The sequence below is a fragment of the Ovis aries genome, chromosome 13 (assembly GCF_016772045.2).
Source record: "Ovis aries strain OAR_USU_Benz2616 breed Rambouillet chromosome 13, ARS-UI_Ramb_v3.0, whole genome shotgun sequence".
In the NCBI taxonomy this organism is placed as follows: Eukaryota; Metazoa; Chordata; class Mammalia; order Artiodactyla; family Bovidae; genus Ovis; species Ovis aries.
This window is the reverse complement of record NC_056066.1, coordinates 14919591-14943114: the sequence shown is the minus strand read 5'-3', so window position 1 is coordinate 14943114 and position 23524 is coordinate 14919591. Positions and strand designations below refer to the sequence as shown.

Sequence of the window (23524 nt, the reverse complement as noted above, 5' to 3'; positions counted from 1 at the left end):
ACTTCCAATTTCCTTTTCCAATGCTCGGTTTCCTTTCTTAAGTAAGGGGCAGAAGAATTCCTGTTAACATAGTTTATCTTTACTCTACTAGAGGTTTTCATGTTGAAAACTCGAGTACAGACTTTGGTTACATGCTGTCTTTAAAAGAGTATCTGCTTAATGTTAATCCATTACCTGAATCTGGAATCTACTGAACTCAACCGTCATATGGAGTCACCTGGAGAGAGTTTAATGGAAAAGCAAGGCAGTAAATTAGTGCCATATGATTAGCTTGAGTAATACTAAGTTTGTTTATCCAAGCCCCTCAGAAGAATGGACTGTATTTTTAAGATATGACTTGTTTTCCATATCTGCTGAAGGCTTGTTGCTACTTAACTGGACATTTAATTTTCCAGTTATTCATTTTCCCCCTTACAGATAGCTCGATGGCTATTCAATATGTGCATAATACCGAGAAAAATAATCATAGGAAAGGGACACAGAGAATGTCATAATTAAACTGTGCATTTGCAAAATACACTCAATAAACCCAAAACATCTTGATTGCTATAATCAGGTAGATTAGGTTTTCAGCAAATACTTCTTAAAACAGAGGTTTATCTAGAGCCAGAAGCAGACAGGCAGCTCCCTGTATCACCTTATAACACAAAATTAACTACATTTACCTCTGATTATTTTTTTAAAAAATCAAATATAAAGAGAAATCAAAATGATTTAAATCAATAGATTTGTGAAACATGAGGGCATTTTCCACAACCTTCTAGAACAGGTTTATTTTTTTCCTCATCTGAACTCTCATTAACAAAAGCCACTGTGCCTACCAATGACAAACACAGAAATTTATTGCCTCGAAGATGTGGTTAGTTAGGCGATTGGAGTTCGGAGCAAATTAAGTTGCAGGGGATCACTGAAAGTAAAAGATCGCGGTGGGAGAAGGGACTTCGGACAAGCTAAGAAACATTCACAGTCTTTATAAAGACAAAAATATTGCCAAAATATAAGAAATGATGATCAAAAGGGATTTAAACCAATTACTGGGATGAAATACCCATGCTATAAAATAGAGAGTCAGTGACTTCAAATCCTCTTACTCTTTCTCTGCTTTATGGTATTTGAAGTTTATATGCAAAATATTTCTCTCTGATCCCCATCTAACTAATGGGCTCATTGAGAGGACTGGTGATTCTGCTGATTTACTGAACAGTGACCTGCAGAGAAAAAGCAAAAGACAAGGAAAGCAATTTTACGGAAACAAACAAAAAAATTAACTAGAGATTTAAAGCTTAATATAGCTTTATCCTCCAGAGAGCTCGGCCTGATTGCAGACAGAGCTTAAAAGCAGGATTCAAAAGCACCAACATGCTAGTTCCGTTATGAGAGCTCTGCCCAAGATATGTTCAATAAATGGAAAACTGCCTTTGCGGCCTGCCTTTCGTAATGAGAGAAGACAGGAAGGCAAATACTAGTTTGGGAAGCAGGGAAACAGCTTTACTCTCCAACTCAGTCACTGGTTTTTTAATTTTAAGCAAAAATCCAAGTCCTCAGGAGCTGTTTTCCTCCAACACACTCACCCCTCTTTCAAAGATGAAAACAATGACACTTCCCTTCCTCTCCTTCAGAAATATTAATTGAGCAAATGATGAATTACATAGCACTCTTCCTTCCTGGTCCTTCCTATCTGTCATCACCAGTGCCAGGGGCTCAGAGGCAAAATCTGCATCCTGCTCCAGGAGGGGGTAGTTGGGGGCTGGGGAGGAGGACAAAGCCAGGGAGCTGGGAGGGAGCCTGATTAGATCTGGAGCAGGGCAGGCACCAGAGGGTTTCCTAGCTAACTGGGAAGAAGTCATAAATGAAATTAAAGTCTTTAAGAAAGAAATTCTGCTTCAAACCACGTCTCTCTCCAGTGGTCTTCTCTTATATAATTCCAGCTCTTTGACAAGAGGAACTGACACTTTCGATTGAGTGATTTAAGGGCAATTTATTGTGAAGTGGTAATTTATTAAGTAAGGTTCAAGAGTGGAGAGCGCTCCCTGCACCAGGAAGGGACTCAACTCACCCTCAAGTACTCCCGACACTGGTCTTCTGGGCAGAAATGCTGGGGCACAGAAATCCTCACCAAACTCCTAATTCCTGGACACTTGTGCCCCCACCCCCTCAGCCCCACTCCAGCTGCATAAGAGGAAGTAAGTCTTAAAACGTCAATTCCCAGACATCATATCATGGTAATCTAGATTCCGAGTAAGCTGTAACTGATTGATCTCTCTGAAAAGCTTTACAATGCTGGAGAAGCCAGGAGAGCTGTGGTCCTTCATTTGGCCTGGTGCCCGCTCTTAATCCCAAATCTCTTCAAAAATGCTATTTGTGTTCTGCAATGATGGTGATGAATGACCCGTCACGGTGGGGGCAAAGAGGTACCTGTCATAGGCAGGAATTGTGGGCTTCTGTGAGATACTAAATCTCTCTGCTTGGCACGATCGTGCACGTGTTCAACTTAGCTTTCAATCTGTGAGTGAGCTTTATTTTTGTTTAATGCTGTGTGCTCAGTGGTGTTTGACTCTGTGACCCCATGCACTGCATAGCTCACGAGGCTCTTCTGTCCGTGGAATTTTCCAGGCATGAGTATTGGAGGGGGTTGCCATTTCCTACTCCAAGGGATCTTCCTAAGCCAGGGATTGAACTCATAAATCTTGCATCTCCTGCATTGGCAGATGGATTCTTTACGACTGTGCCACCTGGCCACATCCTAAAGAAGAGGGCCATTTATTTTTTTTGAAGATTTTTTGAGTCTTTATTGAATTTGTTACAGCACTGCTTCTGTTTTATGTTTTTTGGTTTTTTGGTTTTTTGGCCACGAGGTATGTGGGATCTCATCTCCTTAACCAGAGAGCGAACCCATACCCTCTTCGCACTGGAAGGCAGAGTCTTCCACTGGACTGGCAGGGAAGTTCCAGGACAATTTTGTGGTGATAAAGATAACAACAGTGGATACAGACCAAAGGGACCGGGAGTCAGGCTGTATTTCTCCAGCAGTCACTTTGTGACTGTCTCGGGCTTTGGGCAATCAATGACCCCGGTTGCCTTCTTTCCTCAGATTCCTATAACCCTTGTAGGGCAGATTCTTCAAGGTCCTCTTTTCTTTCCCTCCCTTGGTCTCATTTCCTCATCTGGTCCCATGCTCCAAAGAGATGAGTTCTGGCAATGAATTGATGAGCTTCTGGGTCATCATAAAGGTCAGGTGGGTAAGAGTGCTGGGTCCTCCTTGAAAGGTGAAGGACACTCTGCTTCTTGCCTCCATGTAGCCAAAGTAAAAGGTGATCTGGGTCTGAGACAGCCCAGCCATCCCTCCCTTACTCCTTGTACCCTTTCTCTTCTTCCCAGCGATGCAAGCCAAGTACAGCTTAGGTCAGCTCAGTGCACAGCATCTGGGAAATCACATTCCCTCTTGCTGCTTCCTCTGGTTCAATTTCCCTGCTGCTGGCCAGGCTGCCTTGGCTCTGAAAGATCCAGAACTCAGTGGAGCATACATGGGCCATGACTGACGATGGCCTGTGGGCCACATCCAGCCCACCCTCTGTCTTTGTAAGTAGAGTTTTATTGGAACACCGCCATGCCCATTCATTTCTATATTGTCCCTGGCTACTTTTGTGCTACCATGGCAGAGCTGAACAGTTGTGACAGAGACCATATGGTGTGTCAGCAAAGCCAAAAATATTGGCTAACTGGCCCGTTGCAAAAAAAAAAAAGTTTACCAACTCTTGGTTTAGACCACTGTAAAATGGAGATGAAATAGTCAGTGTTTGATTACCTTCAGCAGGAACATTCTAACCAAAGCTGCAGTTTCGATGAGGAACAGAGCAGAAGTTAACTTGGAAGAACCTAGATTATATCAGGGGAAAACTGAGTATTCTGTATAGTCCAAACCAGCTCATTAGATTTTACAGATATATAGTTATATAGGGGTTTTGGGCCAATGCTACACTTAATTATAAACTATTGTTTTTGCTTCGATTTGTTATTGTTTCTCTCAGGCCACAAGGGTCTGAATTTGGCAGAATTGGCAGTAGGGGAGGCTGACTAAGTATTATAGAATGTTCCACCTCCCCTCTCTCACCCCTAGGATTCCCAAACAAACAGCTTTTAAAATCCTTGGTTGGGAAACTGAGGGGCCCCCATCTTGGGGGCAGTCCCTGTGGAAACTTGCCCATGAGAGGTAGCTGTCATCTACATCAGGACCCAGATATGCCTCCATTCCCTGAGCACAATGCCGTTTAATAGTGCCCAATCTTACTTCCCATCTGTGTGTCAAAGAACCACAATTGTTATGTCATTGGAATGTACAGATTTCATAAATACCCACCACAGTGGGCCTCAGTGTTGAAGTTCACCTAATTTAAAAATAGGCAGAGAATCTGAAAAGACATTTTTTCCAAAGAAGACATACAGATGGCCAACAGGCATATAGAAAGGTGCTCAGTGTCACAGTTTATCAGGGAAATGCCCATCAAAACCACAATGCAGTATCACCTCCTGTCTATTAGAATGGCTGTTATCAGAAAGACAAGAAATAAAAAGTGTTGGCAAGGATGCAGAGAAAAGGAAATCCTTGTACACCACTGGTGTAAATGAAAATACTATTGGTGGCCATTATGGAGAACAGTATGGAGCTTCTTCAGAAAATGAAAAATAGAACTACCACACAACCTAGCAATTCCACTCCTGGGTATTTATCTGGAGAAAATAAAAACACTTAACTCAGAAGGGTATATGCACCCACATATCATGGCAACTTTATTTAAAACAGCCAAGTTATGGTAACTATCTAAGCATGCGTCAGTAGATGGATGGGTAAGAAGATGTAGTATATATGCACAACAGAATATTTTCAGCCATGCCGCTGCTGCTGCTGCTAAGTCGTTTCAGTCGTGTCCGACTGTGCAACCCCATAGACGGCAGCCTACCAGGCTCTCCCGTCCCTGGGATTCTTCAGGCAAGACCGCTGGAGTAGGTTGCCATTTCCTTCTCCAGTGCATGAAAGTGAAAAGTGAAAGTGAAGTCGCTCAGTCCTGTCCGACTCTTCGTGACCCCATGGACTGCAGCCTACCAGGCTCCTCCATCCATGGGATTTTCCAGGCAAGAGTACTGGAGTGGGGTGCCACTGCTTCTCTGATTTTCAGCCATACAGAAGAATAAAATCTTGCCACATGCAACAACATGAATGGAACCTGAAGGCATTACACTGGGTGAAATAAGTTAGAGAAAGACAAATACTGTATTATCTTACTTATATGTAGAATCTTATAAAAAAACAAAAAAACACCCCTTCCACCAACTCAAATTGGCTCATAGGTGCAGAGACTAGAGTGGTGGTTGTCAGAGGTGGGGAGTTACGGGTTGGGCCAAATAGATGAAGGTCAAAAAACACAAGCTTCTAATTATAAAATGAGTAAGCCATGAGGACGAAATGTACAGCATGGTGACTATAGCTAATAATACTGTATCGCATAGTCGAAAGTTGCTAAGAGAGTAAATCTTAAAATTCTCATCATAGGAAAAAAAAATTTATAACTATGTATGGTGATACAAGTTAGCTAAATTTACTGTGGTGATCAATTTGCAGTCTTTACAAACATTGAATCATTATTCTGTACGGCAAAAACTAACATAAGGTTATATGTCAATTATATCTGCCCCCCAAAAGCCCCCATATTCCAAATAGTCATTTAAACTACATCTCTATAGAGTGATGACTAAACGTTAAGGAAGTTCTAATGAGGCAAGTGGACAAAGCGAGCAGGGTTATCAGGCAGTTGCCTTCAGAAGCCCAGGTCAGAACAAACTTTTTAAGCATATGTGTTTTCATGGAGAAGATGGAAAGAATATTCCCGCTTTGGGGTACTCAATAATGGTTATGGTCGATAATGATGATACTGACGGTGGGCAAAAATGTCATGTGTAAAGGCTCAGAAGCAGCATTGCGCTCCATTTGTAAATACCAAACTTAAAATGAGGGCAACATTTTTCTGTTTACAAAATCTTTCACTTCCTCACCAGGAAACATGATAAAATATAGAAAATTGCTGTTTCTAGGGGCCTCTTACAATTCTTTCTGGCTTAGACATTTGTGTCTCTATAAGAATGAAAAACTTGTGCAATGAAAAACAAAATGGTGTGCCAAAGCCACGGGTAACCAAAACACCTGCAACCTGGACTGATTGTAGTACCGAGCCCCGGAGGACTGGTCCTATGATTGCTAATGTCAATACGTGTCAGCAAAACTCATTCCTGGAACAGCTGATTTACATTATAGCCCCAGTTCAAGACAGAACATCTGAAACCAGGTTTGTAGTTTAGTCCATCAACTCCACAGAAGGACTGGGAATAAAAGAGGCTTGAAAGAAAATGAGGATCAATAGCAAGAGAATTGCTTTGCTGCGAGAAAAACTCGTCAGTGTAGGGAAAGGATGCATCATGTGGCTCAGAGATGGGACTCAGGGTCCTGGGGGAGGGGGCTTCTTTGTTCTCACACCGATCGTGCAATTTTATAGATGGGATCCCTGGATATAATCTTGTTCAATCTCTCATCTTACAAACCAGGAACGTGCAGATGTCTGTTCCAATCCTGGCTGGGTGAAATGCCATGTCGGGTGATGCTAAGGATGCAAGTGGATGCAAAGATGAATGGGGCGTGGCCCTTATCTATCTTTTGAGTTTACAGTCTAGGAATTAAACTAAGACATACATAAACCTTACAAAGCAGGAAATTTGGACTAGCACTGGAGCATCTAAGGCTTAGATTCAGTGCCAGGAGCATTTTGGGGAAGAAAACCTTCTTTCCTGATGGCTACCGCGTGGGATGTAAAGGCAAGGAGAGATGGTTACTGAGCTGTCCTTCGAGGAAATCGTTGTTTTGTCGCTAAGCCAAGTCTGACTCTTGCAACCCCATGGACTGTAGCCCCCAGTCCATGGGATTTTCCAGATAAGAATACTGGAGTGGGTTGCCGTTTCCCGTCCCAGGGATCGAGCCTGAGTCTCCTACAATGAGAGGTAGATTCTTCACCACTGAGCCAACTGGAAAGCCTTTGGAGGAAATGGGGAAGAATCAGATCTGGGTCAGGGAGATTTTATAACACAAAGTTGCACAAAGCGGAGTAATTAGTTGATCTCTTGAGGGGCCTTCTGTTGCACCAAAACAGAGAGGGGAGGTAAACACAGGGACTGCATGTGGGAACAGACATGACATCGAGTCCTCTCCTTACACTATGACTTACAGCACCAGTCCCCAACCTTTTTGGCATGAGGGACCGGTTTCCTGGAAGACAATTCTCCCATGGACTGGTGGTGGTGGTGTGGGGGGGGAGCTGGTTTCAGGATAATCCAAGTGCATTACATTTGTTGTGCACTTTATTTCTATTTATCATTACACTGTGATATACAATGAAATAATTATACAACTCATCATGATGCTGCCGCTGATCTGACAGGAGACAGAGCTCAGGCAGAAGCGCGAGGTTGGGAAGCGGCTGTAAATAGAGATGAAGCTTCCCTCGCTGGTCTGCCACTCACCTCCTGCTGTGTGGCCCAGTTCCTGAAAGGCCATGGCCCCTGGTACCAGTTCATGGCCCAGGGGTTGAGGACTCCTGATCTACAGCATATGATGCTAGTATTCAGGAACCCTTGAGTCTGAACATATATGTGGGGAGTGTAGAGAGGTCATCGGAGAAGGCAATGGCACCCCACTCCAGTACTCTTGCCTGGAGAATCCCATGGATGGAGGAGCCTGGTAGGCTATAGTCCATGGGGTCACTAAGAGTCAGACACGACTGAACGACTTTACTTTCAATTTTCACTTTCATGCACTGGAGAAGGCAATGGCACCCTACTCCAGTACTCTTGCCTGGAGAATCCCATGGATGGAGGAGCCTGGTGGGCTGACATCTATTGGGTCGCACAGAGTCGGACACGACTGACGTGACTTAGCAGCAGCAGCAGCACCAGCAGCAGCAGAGAGGTCACCGGCAGATCCTCTTTTGAAATAGTGGAATAAAAGTGGCAGGTGATCCTCTTCCATTTGGGGAAAATAACTTCTCTGTTGGGGTTTCCTGGTGGCTCAGATGGTAAAGAGTTTGCCTGCAGTGTGAGAGACCCAGGTTTGAGCCCTAGGTTGGGAAGATCCCTTGGAGAAGGAAATGGCAACCCACTCCAGTATTCTTCTCTGTGGTCTCCGACCTTAGAGAGACATTCCCCCATGGTGGGGGAGTTTTTCTTTTGTTTCTCCTAACAGAGATTTCACAGGATTGGGATGTGTTGGGTTTGTCCTTGATACTCTGCTGGTCCAACCCACTGGAGAAACAGACCCACTCAGGAGGGGGAATAAAGTAATTGTCATATGAATATTTTTCTGCTGATTATTGGAGTCAGTGGACTAGAAACAATACCTGAGGGTGACTGAGCATCTGGGAGTTTTGAGGCCTGGAATGAGAGGTAAAAACCATGGCAGTAACATTCCAACCTCTGGATAACAGGATTTTTCTACATTTTTTATGTGATCTGATAATACCCTTTGTTGTTATTTGTTACGTTATGTGCTATATAGGTATGTTTTGTGAAAAACAGTAGATTATTCTCTGATATAATAAGTTATTTAAAAGACCCAGGTCTTATGTTCACTTTTATAAACATGTAATTCATTCTATCTAGAGAATTATTACTGGATATAACTCTTGCTTTTCATAGCCTTGCTCTCCCCCTGCTCTGCAAAGATTTTTTGAAGTACCCAGTAGTAAATGGGTCCTGATTCTTCAAACTTTCCAGTGGAAAAGAGAATGACGGGGTGCAAATTTTTCCCTTCGAGGGCACAGTGAAGGCAACATGCTTCACCAAGTTGCCAGTGCAGCAAGGTGCGAGACAGTACATTTTCAAGTGCTCTGACCCAGAGTTACCGAAACCTGGAGTCCACAGTGCAGCAAATAGGAGCAGCAGCACTGCCACCTACGTCATCGAGTTGTTGCAAAGATTAAGTGAGATATTAAACAAGGAGCTCTTAGCATAAAGCCTGGCACATAGACACTATCAATAATTCTTCTGTCATCCTGAAAGAAGACTAATAATCCCTGATCTTTGGGTGGCCAACCTGCTCTCACTGGACACCAAGAGACTTCCCCATAACCTCTCCCCAATCCAACCACCTCCAAGATGTCATGTAATATGAGCTGAAGAGTATCTACACATGGCATTCGTTCAAAATCACACTGCACGCTCTCCTCTTGAGTTTGGAATTCATCTTGGGAGATTTATCAGGCATGTGAAAGAGAAATATCTTCTAAATGAGCTGGAGAAAGCAACGAAACAGAAAGAAATGAGGCCAAGCAGTGACTTAAAACATGTCAGGATTTGGTCTATTTTTTTTTCCATCAACATGTGCTGTTCTCATTAATGGGAGTTTCTCACACACTCAGTAAGAGAACAGGCAACAGTGTCTTTTGTTATAGCCTGAAGGCTTGTCCAAACATTTAAGGGATGTGCAAGCCATAAATTTCCTCCAGACTGTAATCATCTTTGCAAGATCAAGTGCTCATGACTGAAAACATCGCTGACCTGTGAAATATCACCAAGGCTCTTCATTTTTTTCCCCCAATAATGAGGTTAGTGTATGGCATGTACTTTGTCATATGAGATTCGAAAACATCCTTCCAACTATCTATCAAAACCGCCTGTATTTTTGTTGCTGTTGTTGTTGTTGGTCAAGTCATTAGCCTAGATGATAGATGAAAGGTAAGCTATGGCCCAAGGGCCAAATACTGCCTACTTCCTGTTTCTATAAATAAAGTTTTATTAGTTCACAGTCAAGCCTAGTTATTTACATACTTCCTTTGGCTACTTTCATGTTTTGATGGCAGAACTAAGTAGCTGCAACAGAGATTGTGTGGCCACCAAAACCTTGTACTATAAAAGTTTGCCAACCCTTGATCTAGATCATTGTTTTGTGCAGAAAAAATTCTGGTTGAATTTATCTGGTTCTCAGAGAATTTTAAAATTTTCCATATTATTAAATCCAGACACTTGGCCGACTGCAACAGAAGGGAGGAAGTAAAGAGAGAATTACTAAACTCTGAGTTAGAAGACACTCATCCATTTATTCATTCCACATAAGACACCATCACCACCATCCCAGGGAAACTCTGGAGTATGAACAAAATACATAAAGCCTCTGGCCTCACAGAGTATAAAGTTAATGAGGGAGATAAACAGACCACATCATTCATTCATTCTTTTCATAAAACAATATTTATTTATTTGTCTGTGCTGAGCCATAGTTACAGCACTTGGGATCTTCAATTTTCACTGCAGCATGCAGGCTTCTTAGATGCAGCATGTGGGATCTAGTTCCCTGACCAGGAATTGAACCTGGGCCCCCTGCATTGGGAGGGTGGAGTCTTAGCCAGTTGGCCACCAGGAAAGTCTCCATTCATTCATTCTTCACTCATTCATTCTCTATAAGGTGCCTGGAAATATTTAGGCATCAGTTAACCATACCAACGGAGAAGGCGATAGCACCCCACTCCAGTACTCTTGCCTTGAAAATGCCATGGACGGAGGAGCCTGGTAGGCTGCAGTCCATGGGGTCGCGAAGAGTCGGACATGACTGAGCGACTTCACTTTCACTGTTCACTTGCGTGCACTGGAGAAGGAAATGGCAACCTACTCCAGTGTTCTTGCCTGGAGAATCCCAGGGACGGGGGAGCCTGGTGGGCTGCCGTCTGTGGGGTCACACAGAGTCAGACACGATTGAAGGAACTTAGCAGCAGCAGCAGCAGCAACCATACCAAAGATAGAGTCTAACAGTGGAGAGAAATAATAAATGAGCACATATGAAAATAGCAGGTACCAATATGTGCTATAGTGAGAGTATTAGTTTAACCATACAAAACTGAAAGCTGTATAGGTCTACAGTGGCTGAATGTTGGCAGTTTTCTATGGTTCAGCCTCCCAGTGAGAAATGCTGAAGAGTCATTTTCAGGTGGCTTTAAATTAAGGGGTCAGGGAGGGAGAGATATGTTAGGAGTTTGGGATTAATATATATACACTATGATATATAAAACAGATAAACAGCAAGGTCCTACTATATACCACAGGAAACTATACTCAATATATTGTAAAAACCTATAATGGAAAAGAACCTGGAAAAGAATATACACACCCACCCACCCACACACACACACATATATAACTGAATCACTTTGCTGTACAATTGAAACTAACACTAATTGTAAATTAACTATACTTCAATTAAAAAAAAAACTGAGGAATCAAGGAAGGCTTCACTGAGGAGGTGACATCTGAGCTAAGAATTGAATGACAGTAGCATCCTGCCCGGTGAACAGTGAGGGAGTTTTCCAGACAGGGAGCGGGAAAGCTCCTTGCAAATACCCTACAGCCAAAATAAGCTTGGTTCATTGGAGGAAAAGAAAGAAGACCAGAGGGCCTGGAGTAAGGTGAGATGTGGGGAAAGACAGAGGAGCTATGGTTGAAGAGATAGTCAAGGGTAAGGTCAGATGAGGTCTTGTGGGTTAGGATAAGGATCCTGGCTTTTATTTGAAGAATAACCAGGAGGCTTGTAAAAGGAAAGTCACGTGATCTGATTTATGGCTTTCAAGTGTTTTCATTCCTCTTCTGTGAAAAGTAGCCTATGATAGAAAGAATTGAAGCAGGGAGATTTAGGAGGTAGTATAGAGCTCTGAGCACAATAAGATCACAGCAAGGAAAGGTGGGGCGAGAAAAGTGGGGACGCAGGAGATGTTTAGGAGCTGAAATCCGTGGAGCTGGTGATAGTTTGGATGTAATTAGGAGGGAAAATGAGAGATGAGGGAGCCTGCCAACTTTCCAATTTGAGTACCTGGCTGGATACCTACTTGCTGTGATTCATAAGCCTGAGAACACCAGAAAAGAACCAGGACGTGGGGGAGATTATAAGTACCGTTTTCAACCTGTTGAACTTGAGTCATCTTTATGACTTGTTTTCCCTCAGGTGGTATCGATGAGCATGAAGTCTTATATGAATCAAATTGGCAGGGCTGCTTCATTCTTTTAATCATACATCTACTACTTTGTCATTTTCTTTTTCTTCTTCTATGTAGCTTTTTTTTTTCTTTTGACTTAGCTGATTTTGAGTCTCTTGAGTGAAGCCTTTGTGTTTGTGCTTTCCCAGTGGTCATAAGGGGAGCGTTACAGTTGCAAATTGTTGGCATGAATGTTGGTGGAAGTCATTTCTTTTAAGCCGCTTGAGGTATACAGGAATTAAAACAGCCAACAGCAGGATTCCCAACCTGGATATATGTATAAATTTTTTTTTTCCATTTGACAAAATGAACCTAGGAGGGAGTGATGCCAAATATACAGTGCCTGAAAAAGGTTTATGACCTGAACTGGTATCCCACCCGCAGATCATATCTTATAACACTAAACTGGGGTGTAAGCAGATTCAAAAAATGTGCCTTGCAATCACTTTTCAAGAGCAGCAGGTCTGGCAGAACTCCAGGCTGTATACCTGGAGCAAACATGGAAAATATTCCAGGTTAGGCAGGTCTGAAAGTCTTTCCATGTTATAGACCAAGCATTCTGCTCACCTATTAATCAGATAAGGGCAGTAGCAGTATTGTAATAGGATCCCTCACCTCTGGATTTGTCAAGCATTTTATTGACGTCAATCATATCACGTATAACCCTGTATGCCATTAGCATGCACGTCCTCAGTCTCCTGCTAGATTATCCCATTTATAAGGTCATGTTGTTATCTCTGCTGCTCCTGCATACACAGGCTCACCTCAGAGATATTATGGGTTTGATTCCAGACCCCTGCAGTAAAGTGAAAATCTCAATAAAGTGAGTCACACATGTGTTTTGGTTTCCCAGTGCAAAAAAAGTTAAACTATAGTCTATTAAGTGTGAAATAGCATTATGTCCAAAAATTATGTGTGTGTGTGTGTGCTCAGTCACTCAGTTGTGTCTGACTTTTTGTGGCCCCATGGACTGTAGCCCACCAGGCTCCTCTGTCCATGAGATTCTCCAGGCAAGAATACTGGAGTGGGTTGCCATTTCTTTCTCCAAGAGATCGTCCCAATCCAGGGACTGAACTCGCATCTCTTGTGTCTTCTGCACTGGCAGGTGGATTCTTTACCACTGAGCCACCGGGGAAGCCCCTTAATTTAAAAATATTTTATTGCTAAAAATTGGTAACTATCATCTGAGCCTTCAGCAAGTCATGCATGATCTTTTTGCAAAAGTGACATTAAAGATCACTGACCACAGATCACCAGAAGTAGCACAATAATGATGAAAAAATTGAAATATTCAAAGAACTACCAAAATGGGATACTGAGACAAGAAGTGAGCAAATGTTGCTGGAAAAATGGTGCCAAAAGACTTGCTCATTGCAGGGTTGCTCCAAACCTTCAGTCTGTAATAAACACAATATCTGCGAAGCACAATAAACTGGAGTATTAAAGCATGCCTGTAATGGACAGACCTTAGTGTTGGTGAGCGAATGGCTCAATGAGTCAGAACTAGCCAAAATGATGCCTGATTATAAACAATTAAGGAATTTAAAATGTAACTCTTAAATACTACTTAGTTTATAATAATTTATCATGGGAAAGAATTACACACAATTGATATGAGGATGGAATAACACTTGCCAAGGAGAGGTGTGGACAGAATGAACTTGGTGCACCAGAGGTCAATGCAAAGATCCTTCTCTTTCCCAGGTCTTCTCAGTCCAAGTTTGTGGAGCTTTACTTACTCTAGCCATAAATAAATTTCACTTATGTTAGAGACACATTGAGGGGAAAGGCAACATTACCACTGGTTTTCAAGTGCATTAAGACTAGGGATCATCATCTAAAAAAGCCTTTGGCATCACCGACTCAATGGACATGAGTCTGAGTATACTCTGGGGGTTGGTGATGGACAGGGAGGCCTGGCACGCTGCAGTCCATGTTGCAAAGAGCCGGACATGACTGAGCGACTGAACTGAACTGAACTGAACTGAATCTTATATATGCTCAGAGCTGGGCCCCATCTTATCCATTTGTGCAATAATATTTGTAAGTTAACCACCCAAAACAATTTTTTAAAAAGCACCCTTAAGAAATATTTCAATATTAGAAGTAGGTCACTAATCCAATTAAAGAAAAGAAGAATGAAATTAGCTGCATCATGAGGACATTTACAGAAGTACTTTAGCATCTCTCAATTAAAAGTTAAATCTACAAATAGAAGAAAATATCACTGACAGACCTATAAAACACTTGAGTTTTTTCATCTAGAAATCCTGGGAATTATTTAATGAAAGTAGAAAGGTATATGCACAAAGATGCCACTGAATCGTTCATATAAATCAAGGACTGGAAACAGTCTAAAGTTTCAATCAACAGGGTAATTTAGTAAAAACAATGTACAAATCAACATCATTTATACCCATTAAAATTTTGATTATGAAGGGGAAGAAGAAACTTGGAAATGCATTTGATATTTAACTGCAAAGAGGGATTATAAAACGACACATTCTATATGATATGTATGCACACCACCTGATAAAAAGGACTGACTCACTGGAAAAGACCCTGATGCCAGGAAAGATTGAAGGCAGGTGGAGAAGGGGTCGACAGAGGACGAGATGGTTGGATGGCATGACCGACTCAATGGACGTGAGTTTGAGCAAGCTCCAGGAGTTGGTGATGGACAGGGAAGCCTGGTGTGCTGCAGTCCATGGGGTAGCAAAGAGTCAGACATGGCCAAGACACTGAACTGACTGACTGATGCATGTGACGTTTGAGAGAGCAAGGTACAAGAACTTTTAAACAGAAAATTATTGAGATAGATAATAGCTAATTTTCCATTTATTTGCTCTTTTGTATCATATGGTTGCTTTTATTTTTAAAATAGTTATTTATTTATTTGTCTGGAACAGGTCTTAGTTGCATCACACGGAATCCTTCGCTGCAGCACTCAGAATCTTTAGTTGCTGCCCTCAGAATCTCTTTAGTTCCAATATGCAAATTCTTAGTTGCAGCACGTGGGATCTAATTCCCCCTCCAGGGATCGAACTGGGGGCCCCTTGCATTGGGAGTTCAGAGTCTTCGCCACTGGACCACCAGTGAAGTCCCTCATCTGGTTGCTTTTAAAAATAATAAAATTGGTTTATTGCATCACTATTTACAATAGCCAAGACAGGGAAACAACCTAAATGTCCATCAACAGTTGAATGGATAAAGAAGCTGTGGCACATATATACAGTGGGATACGCAGCCATCAAAAACAACGAAATAATGCCATTTTCAGCAACAAGAACGGACCTAGACATTATTATACTAAGTGAAGTCAGAAACAGAAAGACAAACACCATATGTGGAATCTGGAATATGACACAAATTAACTGATCTATGCAATAGAAACACTCACATAGAAAACAGGTGCGTGGTTGCCAAGTAGGGAGACGGGGATTGGGAGTTTGGGATTAGTACTGTAGATGCAACCTATATAGGATGGTTAAACAACGAGGTCCTACTGTATAACACAAGAAACTATATTCTGTATCCTGTGATAAACCATAATGGAAAAGAATATGAAAAAGAATGTGTATATATATATATATATATATATATATATATATATATATAACCAAGTTACTCTGCTATACAATAGAAATTAACACAACATTGTAAATCAACTACACTTCAATAAAATACATTTTAAAAATAATAAAATTAGGCAGAGCTCATGAGAGAGAACTAAGTAATAGCCAATTAATACAAGATGTCAGGAAAAAAGAGGTGCCTTATTTGGGACTTGATGTAGTTCCAATGGAATCATGTTTGGGAGTAGATACCAGGGACAACACGTCATTGTTTTGAACCACTTTTTCATAAAAACTCATCCACTTAACATTTTTTATTTTTTAAAAACTGCCCAAAGTTCTTTTGGCTGGGAAATACTGTTTAGTGTTAAACTAGAAAGGAATTGTGAGCTCTAACGGAGGAGTCAGTTTAGACTCAAGCGGAGGAAACGCATAAACTTTTGCCACTTTGAAGTCCTTGGGTTCTCATTTTTCTGGGTCTCTGAATCATGAAGTGGTCAGAGTTCATCTTTTCAGGGGCATTCAGAGAAAGAGCTCCTTTCAGAAACTCCACTCATTCGGTTCAAAGGTGAGCCGAGTTTTCATAGCACTGGCTTTTCCAAATTAGACCTGGGGGTGGGGAGGAGAGGTCACAGGAGGAAATCGCATTTCCATGGGCTCTCTTCCTAGAGGAGCAGCAATAGTTTTCCGGAAAGTTCTCTTTTTTATCTGAAGTCCCAGAAAGTTTGCCACTTCTCTGATGGATTCAGTGCCCCATGAAACGCAATGACAAGGATAACTGGTTAAGACTCAGCCAACGTCAAAAATCATTTCACGAAGACGAACTGTCTAAAATACGCCGCCTTCCCCTCGGGGGTGAAACTGAGGATTTCTCACGCCCCTCTTTCCGCGTCTGCTGGAAGTGGCTGCCGAATCACCCCGCAGCACCCCAGCCCCGAGCAGATCCGGCGGCCCCCGCCTCCCACCGCAGGCGCTGCGCGCAGCGACCCGAGCGCCTTAATTGGGGTGGGGGGGCGGGGGGAGGAACTTGGCCGTGAACGGAAACACGACGCGAGAGAAAGGAAAGCAGGCCTACCTTAAAACTTTCCAGTCTTTGAGTGGATCCAAATCAGAGATTAAAGAGACCATTGTCTAGAGGGTGGCTGAAGGCAGGTCCAGTCCGGAGCGGAGGGGGCGCGGGGAGGGAAGGGGAAAGGAGGCGGCCGCCAGCTGCTCGGCTCAGGCCCGGAGCCACTGGGCGCCCGCGCGGCTCTTCCTCCTTCTAGGATTGATAAGCACTTGTCCTGGCTTTTCTCCACCCCACCCCCCCACCCCCCAAATCAGTCTTGCTTTATATTACTTCCCACCCCGGCTCATTTCTCCACACCACCTTTTAAAGCCCTTGTAATCTGCTCCGACTGATCACATTTGACCTTTTTGTAGCCCACTTTATTCCAAGCACAGCTCTCAGTTAAATCTCTCTTTATTAACACCGTCCTTCTTGGCTTGCTTTTGGAACAAACACAGATCAAGCCTGAAGCCTCCAGACTTTACCAGCAATCATTTACAGATTACTGCAAGCTGCAGCTTTCTCCTCCTCTGGGGCATCCTCTTGCCTCTGAGATTTTGCTTTCATATTTCTGTCAGAAAATCGGTTAGGTTTCTTTCTTTTTTTTTTTTTTTTTTTGGTGGCTTGGGTTCTGGGACACCAGCGTCAGGCTTACAGCTTCCCTTAGAGGCTGTAACTACATGACTGTTAGGATTTGTTTTTTAGAAATAATTTGGAACCAGGCTGCTTAACAAGCTAGAATTTACTGTGTGTTTTCTGGCAGAGAATTTGCTACACTGCTTTTTTTTTTTTTTTACCCCTCACCTCCTTTCTTTCTTTTTCGTGTTTTAAAATAACATGAAGAGGGGGAAATGTAGAATCTTTCTAAGCATTAACAGAAAAGGGTGTGGGCTTTTCTCCCTCAACTTGTATATCTTTTGTCCTTTATTTAAAACTGAACATCCTTTCAATAATCATCTGAAACCGTGCATAGCAGATGTTTTAAAAAAAAAATCCGGAGCAGAAATGTTTTCCTCTAGACTGGTCTGGGTGCTGATGTGGGTTGTTGGTGAGCATGCGGGTTTCTAATTTTCCTCAGCACTGTCTCTTAGCCTCTTTTCTGCTTTACTAGGTTCTAGCTAAGGCTCCACTTCTGAAGCCCCTCCCCCACCCTGTCCTCCCAGGATCCTGGCACTGACCTTGAAATCCCCTGGCAGAGTGGTCTCCATGACTTCTCTGGTTATTCAGATTTTTCCTATACCTGCATGCCACGTGATCTTTACTTGATTCTTGATCCTCTCCCTTTCTATCCAATTCCTCCTTTCCCTACCCTTATTTTAAAAGGTAATTTTAAGATCATCACCAGACATGGAAGATCAGCCTCCCTGGTCTAACAAAACAATGATTATTGCGCCTGCACACATGGCCGGTTCTAGGTCTTTTTGTCTTGGTTGAAAAGAGTGTGGAGAGTGTTAAGGGGTGTTAAGGGCACACTGGCACCAATCAAGAGTTTCCCCACAGGAAGAGTTCAGACTTAAAAAGAATGCAGTGCCATTCAATGTTCTGCATTGACCTTACTACCTAAAATGGTCAGCCCTGAGGATGGGTTCCAGTTTCTTGCCTTTAGGCTGAACTTGAAGAAAAAGAATCTCTGTAGGGAAAGATGTGGTGACAGCTGTTGGCAGTGTTCTGCTTTTATTGTCAGGAAGTTCTTCCAGTTAACTCAAAATGCCCCTCACAGCATTTTAAATCCTTTCCCTGTTACCTTTTTCTCTAAGGACCCCCTTCTAAGAATATACAGCAAACCCTGAGCTTTCCCATTTACAGTCTTACACGCTTTCCTTAATGGCTGTAAATGACTCTCTTTAGAAGTATGACTATCTTTATGCTAAACTGAAAGAGAATTTCATACCTGTTATAAAAACCCCTGCCTCTCTGGAGCTTCATGCTTCTTCCTGGGCTCTTTGCTGTCCCACTGTGGATCTTGGGTCACCGCAGAGTAATGTGTAAACATTTACAGAACACTTGTAATCCTCAAGTACTTCACCAAATGTGGGTGATAATAATAGCATTTGTGGGGCGTGTACCTCCAAAGGTTCCAAATGCTTAGGTAATTAAATTAGATGTTTCTCCATTTAGAAAGTTAGCAGGAGAAAACAAAAGATTATAATGAAATCGCTTCTGTGACTACAATGACATCATCCTAATATATTAACCCATCTCTCTGCCACTGAGATTCAGGTCTGGGGGAGAAGGGGGAATGGGTCCTTAACCCTTGGAGTTCAGGGTTAATCGGTGACAGGCGGAGGGACTTGGTTTTTGGCCAAAGGACAAAAGGACGAGTGTGTTCCTCAATTATGAAATCATGTTTTAAGGCAGTCATCCTTACAAAAAACTTTTAAAGGCAGTTCCTTTGGATGAAACCCTGTCCCAAGTCCAAGTGCAGAAACAGATTCTAGTGACAGTTTATTACTGGGAACTGTTCTAATTTAAGTATGTTAGCTCGTTTAGTCCTCGTGACTAACTTGTTTATGAGGTAAGTTACCAGAAGCACCCCCATTTTGCTAATGTAGGTGAGGACATTCCAGCATGAAAATTTGGGCTCCCAGGGCTGGTCCTCAGCAGGGGGAGGGGTGGTACCCAGAAGCCACACCCACTGGGCCCCACGTAAGTGGTCACACCAGGCGTTGCCTCCCTCCCTCAGGGAGGAATACAAAAGCTGGGTGCATCTGTATTGGGGTGGGACTAGGGCTGGGATCAGGTTAGGGGTGGATAAGATGGTTTGCATGAGGTTCCTGCTTCCTCTCCTAATGAGCCTAGGGAACCCTAGTGTTAAGGAGAACAGGCTTTCAAATCCACTTCCTGAAAGTGTTTGGTGATAGACCATCTTTGAAGGGCTGAATTGAGTTCAAATGGGCTGAAGATTTTGCTCTTCTCTTTCTTAATTTTGAGGAACAAGTGTTTTCTTACATATGCTGGAGATTAATTCCATTCTTTATATATGCAGATTTCCCTTTATCCTCCCTCCCCTAAGTATTCCATTCCTGATTCTGAACAGCTTCACATCAATTAGATCCATTTCCTACTAAGAAAAAGGGCATCAGAAAAATTCACTCACCTTCAGCTATTAGGGAACCCAGGAAGAATGAAGAAAGAAACAAAATACTGCCTGTTCAAAACTTGGCCAACTATTCATCTTTAGCTCAGGAAAATCAACAATAAACTTTTTATATTTAAAACTCAGAGGTTAAATTTAGTGTAGAGAACTCTGGCCCCCAAATATAATTTTCTTCCATGTCACTGAATGAATTACAGGGTTTAATTCTGTGTTCTTTTTCTCATATTTTGATTAATTGATATCTTTAAAAATGAAATTGTTAAAAAAATAAAAAAATGAAATTGTTTTATTATTGCTTATAATGACTTTTCAATAGTTGGCTCTTCTGAATTATCCCTGAATTGTTAAAAAACAATGTCATCCATTTGATTTCCAAAAACATGTTTTTTTTAAAAGTATCTTTGATATTAATTTCTCATTTTGATATTAATTTCTCATGTAAATGCTTTCTACTCTGCAATCACCCTCTGTGTTTTTTCAGTCTTCTAACTTTATTGATGCTTTCAGTGGCTAAGTCAAAGATGTCTCTTGGTAAATGTCATGTTGCACTGGAAAATATGTGGGTTATTTTCAAATATCTTTTGATATTGATGTCTAACATAATTCCACAGGGATTAGAGAACAAACTCTGTATGATTTTGATATCTTTAGACCATGAAATTTCTGCACCTTGATTTATGTCCCTGGATATGTTCCAGTATCTCCTAGTTTATATTCTATGGGAACTTGAATAGAATTTGTATCCTACTGTTGTGTGAAAATTGCATAAGTCTTAATTATGTTGAATTGGTTCAGGTGCTTTTCAGGTCTACTATATCCTGCTGCTGCTAAGTCACTTCAGTCGTGTCCAACTCTGTGTGACCCCATAGACAGCAGCCCACCAGGCTCCTCGGTCCCTGGGATTCTCCAGGCAAGAATACTGGAGTGGGCTGCCATTTCCTTCTCCAATGCATGAAAGTGGAAAGTGAAAGGGAAGTCGCTTGGTCGTGTCCGACTCCTAGGACCCCATGCACTACAGCCTACCAGGCTCCTCCATCCATGGGATTTTCTAGGCAAGAGTACTGGAGTGGGGTGCCGTTGCCTTCTCTGCTACTATATCCTACTTTTCTGTATATTCATTCTATTAATTTTTGAGAGTTTGATATTGAAACTCCAGCTAAAAATCTTAATTTATTATTTACTTAAAAATAATTATTATATATAGTGGGACTATGTGTAACTTTGTTCTGTATTTTCCAAGTGTCCTGTAAATGTGTTATATTTTCATAATTTAAAAAATTAAAAAAAGATAAAATCAAAAGACCTCAGTTTACTTTTGTGTAAAATGGTGATGGTAAAACTTGTCTTAATTATCTTAGGACATTATTTAAGGATAATGTATCTGCTGCTGCTGCTGCTAAGTCACTTCAGTCATGTCCGACTCTGTGTGACCTCATAGACGGCAGCCCACCAGGCTCCACCGTCCCTGGGATTCTCCAGGCGAGAACACTGGAGTGGGTTGCCATTTCCTTCTCCAATGCATGAGAGTGAAAAGTGAAAGTGAAGTCGCTCAGTCATGTCCGACCCTCAGCAACCCCATGGACTGCAGCCTTCCAGGCTCCTCCATCCATGGGATTTTCCAGGCAAGAGTACTGGAGTGGAGTGCCATTGCCTTCTCCATAATGTATCTGAAAGTGCTTCAAAGAGGTTAGGAGGCTATAAATACTGTATTCTAAACTTTCAGAATAAAGTAAATCATGTCATAAAAATGTATCTTTCCAAAAAAAGAGACCGGTCATCCATATAAAGCAACATTCATGAGTTGTCCCACTATTCCAGGTGACAAGACTCGTAATTCTCATTTTCATATAACTAAACTTTCTATGTCTTTCCCTCTTCCAAGGCACAGAAATCAAAACCAAATGCCAAATGCAAACAAAAAACAACCCCCGTCTTTGGACCTCTTGCATCCAAACAAACAAAACCTCAGGCCCCAAACCTTGTGAGCCTGTGGTTTCCACAAGTATAGGGGTTAGAGTGACCTGGGAAGCAAATGGAAACACAGCATCTCAGTGAAGAGACAAGAGCAGGAGGCAAGGAAACTGCATTTCAAACCAGACTTAGACAGGGAATGCTGATGGAGGGTTAGCAAACAGAAATGTGATGGCTCAGTGGTGAAGAATCTGCCTGCCAGGGCAGGAGAGGCAGGAAACACGGGTTTGATCCCTGGATTGGAAAGATCCCCTGGAGGAGGAAATGACACCCCACTCCACAACTGATAGACTGAGCATGCACCCAAGTAGAAAACTTGCCCTGGTCCTTTAGCATCCTGGGTGGCTTTTCATGTGTTGAGAACCACGTCATTGAAGCCAAAGGTGAAGATGTATGGAAGCTCATTTTATAGAGAAACAAGAAGCCCTTGGGTTAAAAAGTAGCCAAAGAAAGAAAACAAGGCTTTTCCATCAGCTAGAAGTTAGACCAACCACTAAATAAAGCTTTAGAAAGACAGATATGATGTCTTGGGAAATTTATCTCCCAACAAAATGTCCTGATAGTTCGGAATTAAAAAAAAAAAAAAAAAAAAGCCTTAGCCTTGCTAAGAGGGAAAAAATAACGTTTTATGTCCTTGTTTTTTTCATTCTGTTTGTCTCTAATTTCTGATTCCTAGGAATCTGATTATTCTAATTTTTTAAATTTTATTTTAGAAAATCTTGCTTGAAGCTTAATCAGTCCTAATTCTATTACTTTCCATAAAGATTCTTTCCCCTTCTGCTTGTTTCAGATTTTTCTTTTTCTTATTTGCCAGCTCTTTTCTTTTCCTCAAGTGGGTAAGTTTTCTCTCTCCCTTTAAGAAACTGAAATGACTGGAAATACATTCTACTTCTGCAGAAGAAGCTTCCCTGGTCTTGGTGATGGGACAGAGTTGTAAAGCTGGCAGGTGGAACGAACACAGAAACTCCAGCTCTTGTTCTTGACCATGGAAACTGGATCCAGCTCTGCGTTGTTTTCATAGCAGTGATGATAGACAAGGGTCGCCAGATAAATTCAGCACACTCTGTTGAAGCCAGATTTCAGAGACACAAGGAGGAAATTTTTGTATAAGTATGCCCCCTCCAAATATTGCATGGGACACACATATACTAAAAAATTATTTGCTTTTTTATCTGTACTGACACGGTAAGTCCTGTATTTTAATTTGCTAAACCTGACACGCCTATGCTAGACTGACTTTTAAATAAAAAGAGCATTATCACTGTGATGATTATTTTTCATTTATGGAGATATGTAAAGGCGTGCTAATGTTACTGGTTGTGTTGGGGATCAGAATAGGCCTCCCCAAAATGGGCCACTTCAGTGTGTATTATTTTGAGTTACAGGGAATCAAGACTCCCCAAGGGCTAGAAAGACACTAATGGTTTAGTCACTAGGTCATGTCCGACTCTTTTGACCCCATGGACTGTACCCTGCCAGGATCCCCTATCCATGGGATTCTCCAGGCAAGAATCCTGGAGTGGGTTGCTATTTCCTTCTCCAGGGGATCTTTCTGACCCAGGGATCGGACCAGGGATCGAAACCAGGTCTCTTGCATTGCAGGCGGATTCTTTATTGCTGAGCCACCAGGGAAGCCCAAAGAGACATTACTGTCCCTCCTTCAACTTCATAGAAGAACTTAAATTAGCTTTTTCCTAAAAAAGTAGTTATTAGCAGAGAGACATTTTCTCTAAGTGGCCTCATCTACATGACAGGACAAGCATCTCATTACCAGACA

At 42.0% G+C, this 23524-nt stretch overlaps 1 protein-coding gene across 8 annotated transcripts in view; it reads right to left on the bottom strand.

Moving 5' to 3' along the window:
- CELF2 (CUGBP Elav-like family member 2) overlaps nucleotides 1–16894 on the bottom strand; it is a 555810-nt gene extending 538916 nt beyond the window's left edge. For all 8 annotated transcript variants that reach the window (XM_042230301.2, XM_060397192.1, XM_060397193.1 and 5 more), the window contains exon 1: nucleotides 16707–16894. In XM_042230301.2, coding sequence (XP_042086235.1) covers nucleotides 16707–16759 — 53 coding nt within the window. In that variant the 5' untranslated portion in view covers nucleotides 16760–16894. The remainder of the gene's footprint in view (nucleotides 1–16706) is intronic.
- Nucleotides 16895–23524: the final 6630 nt, after the last annotated feature.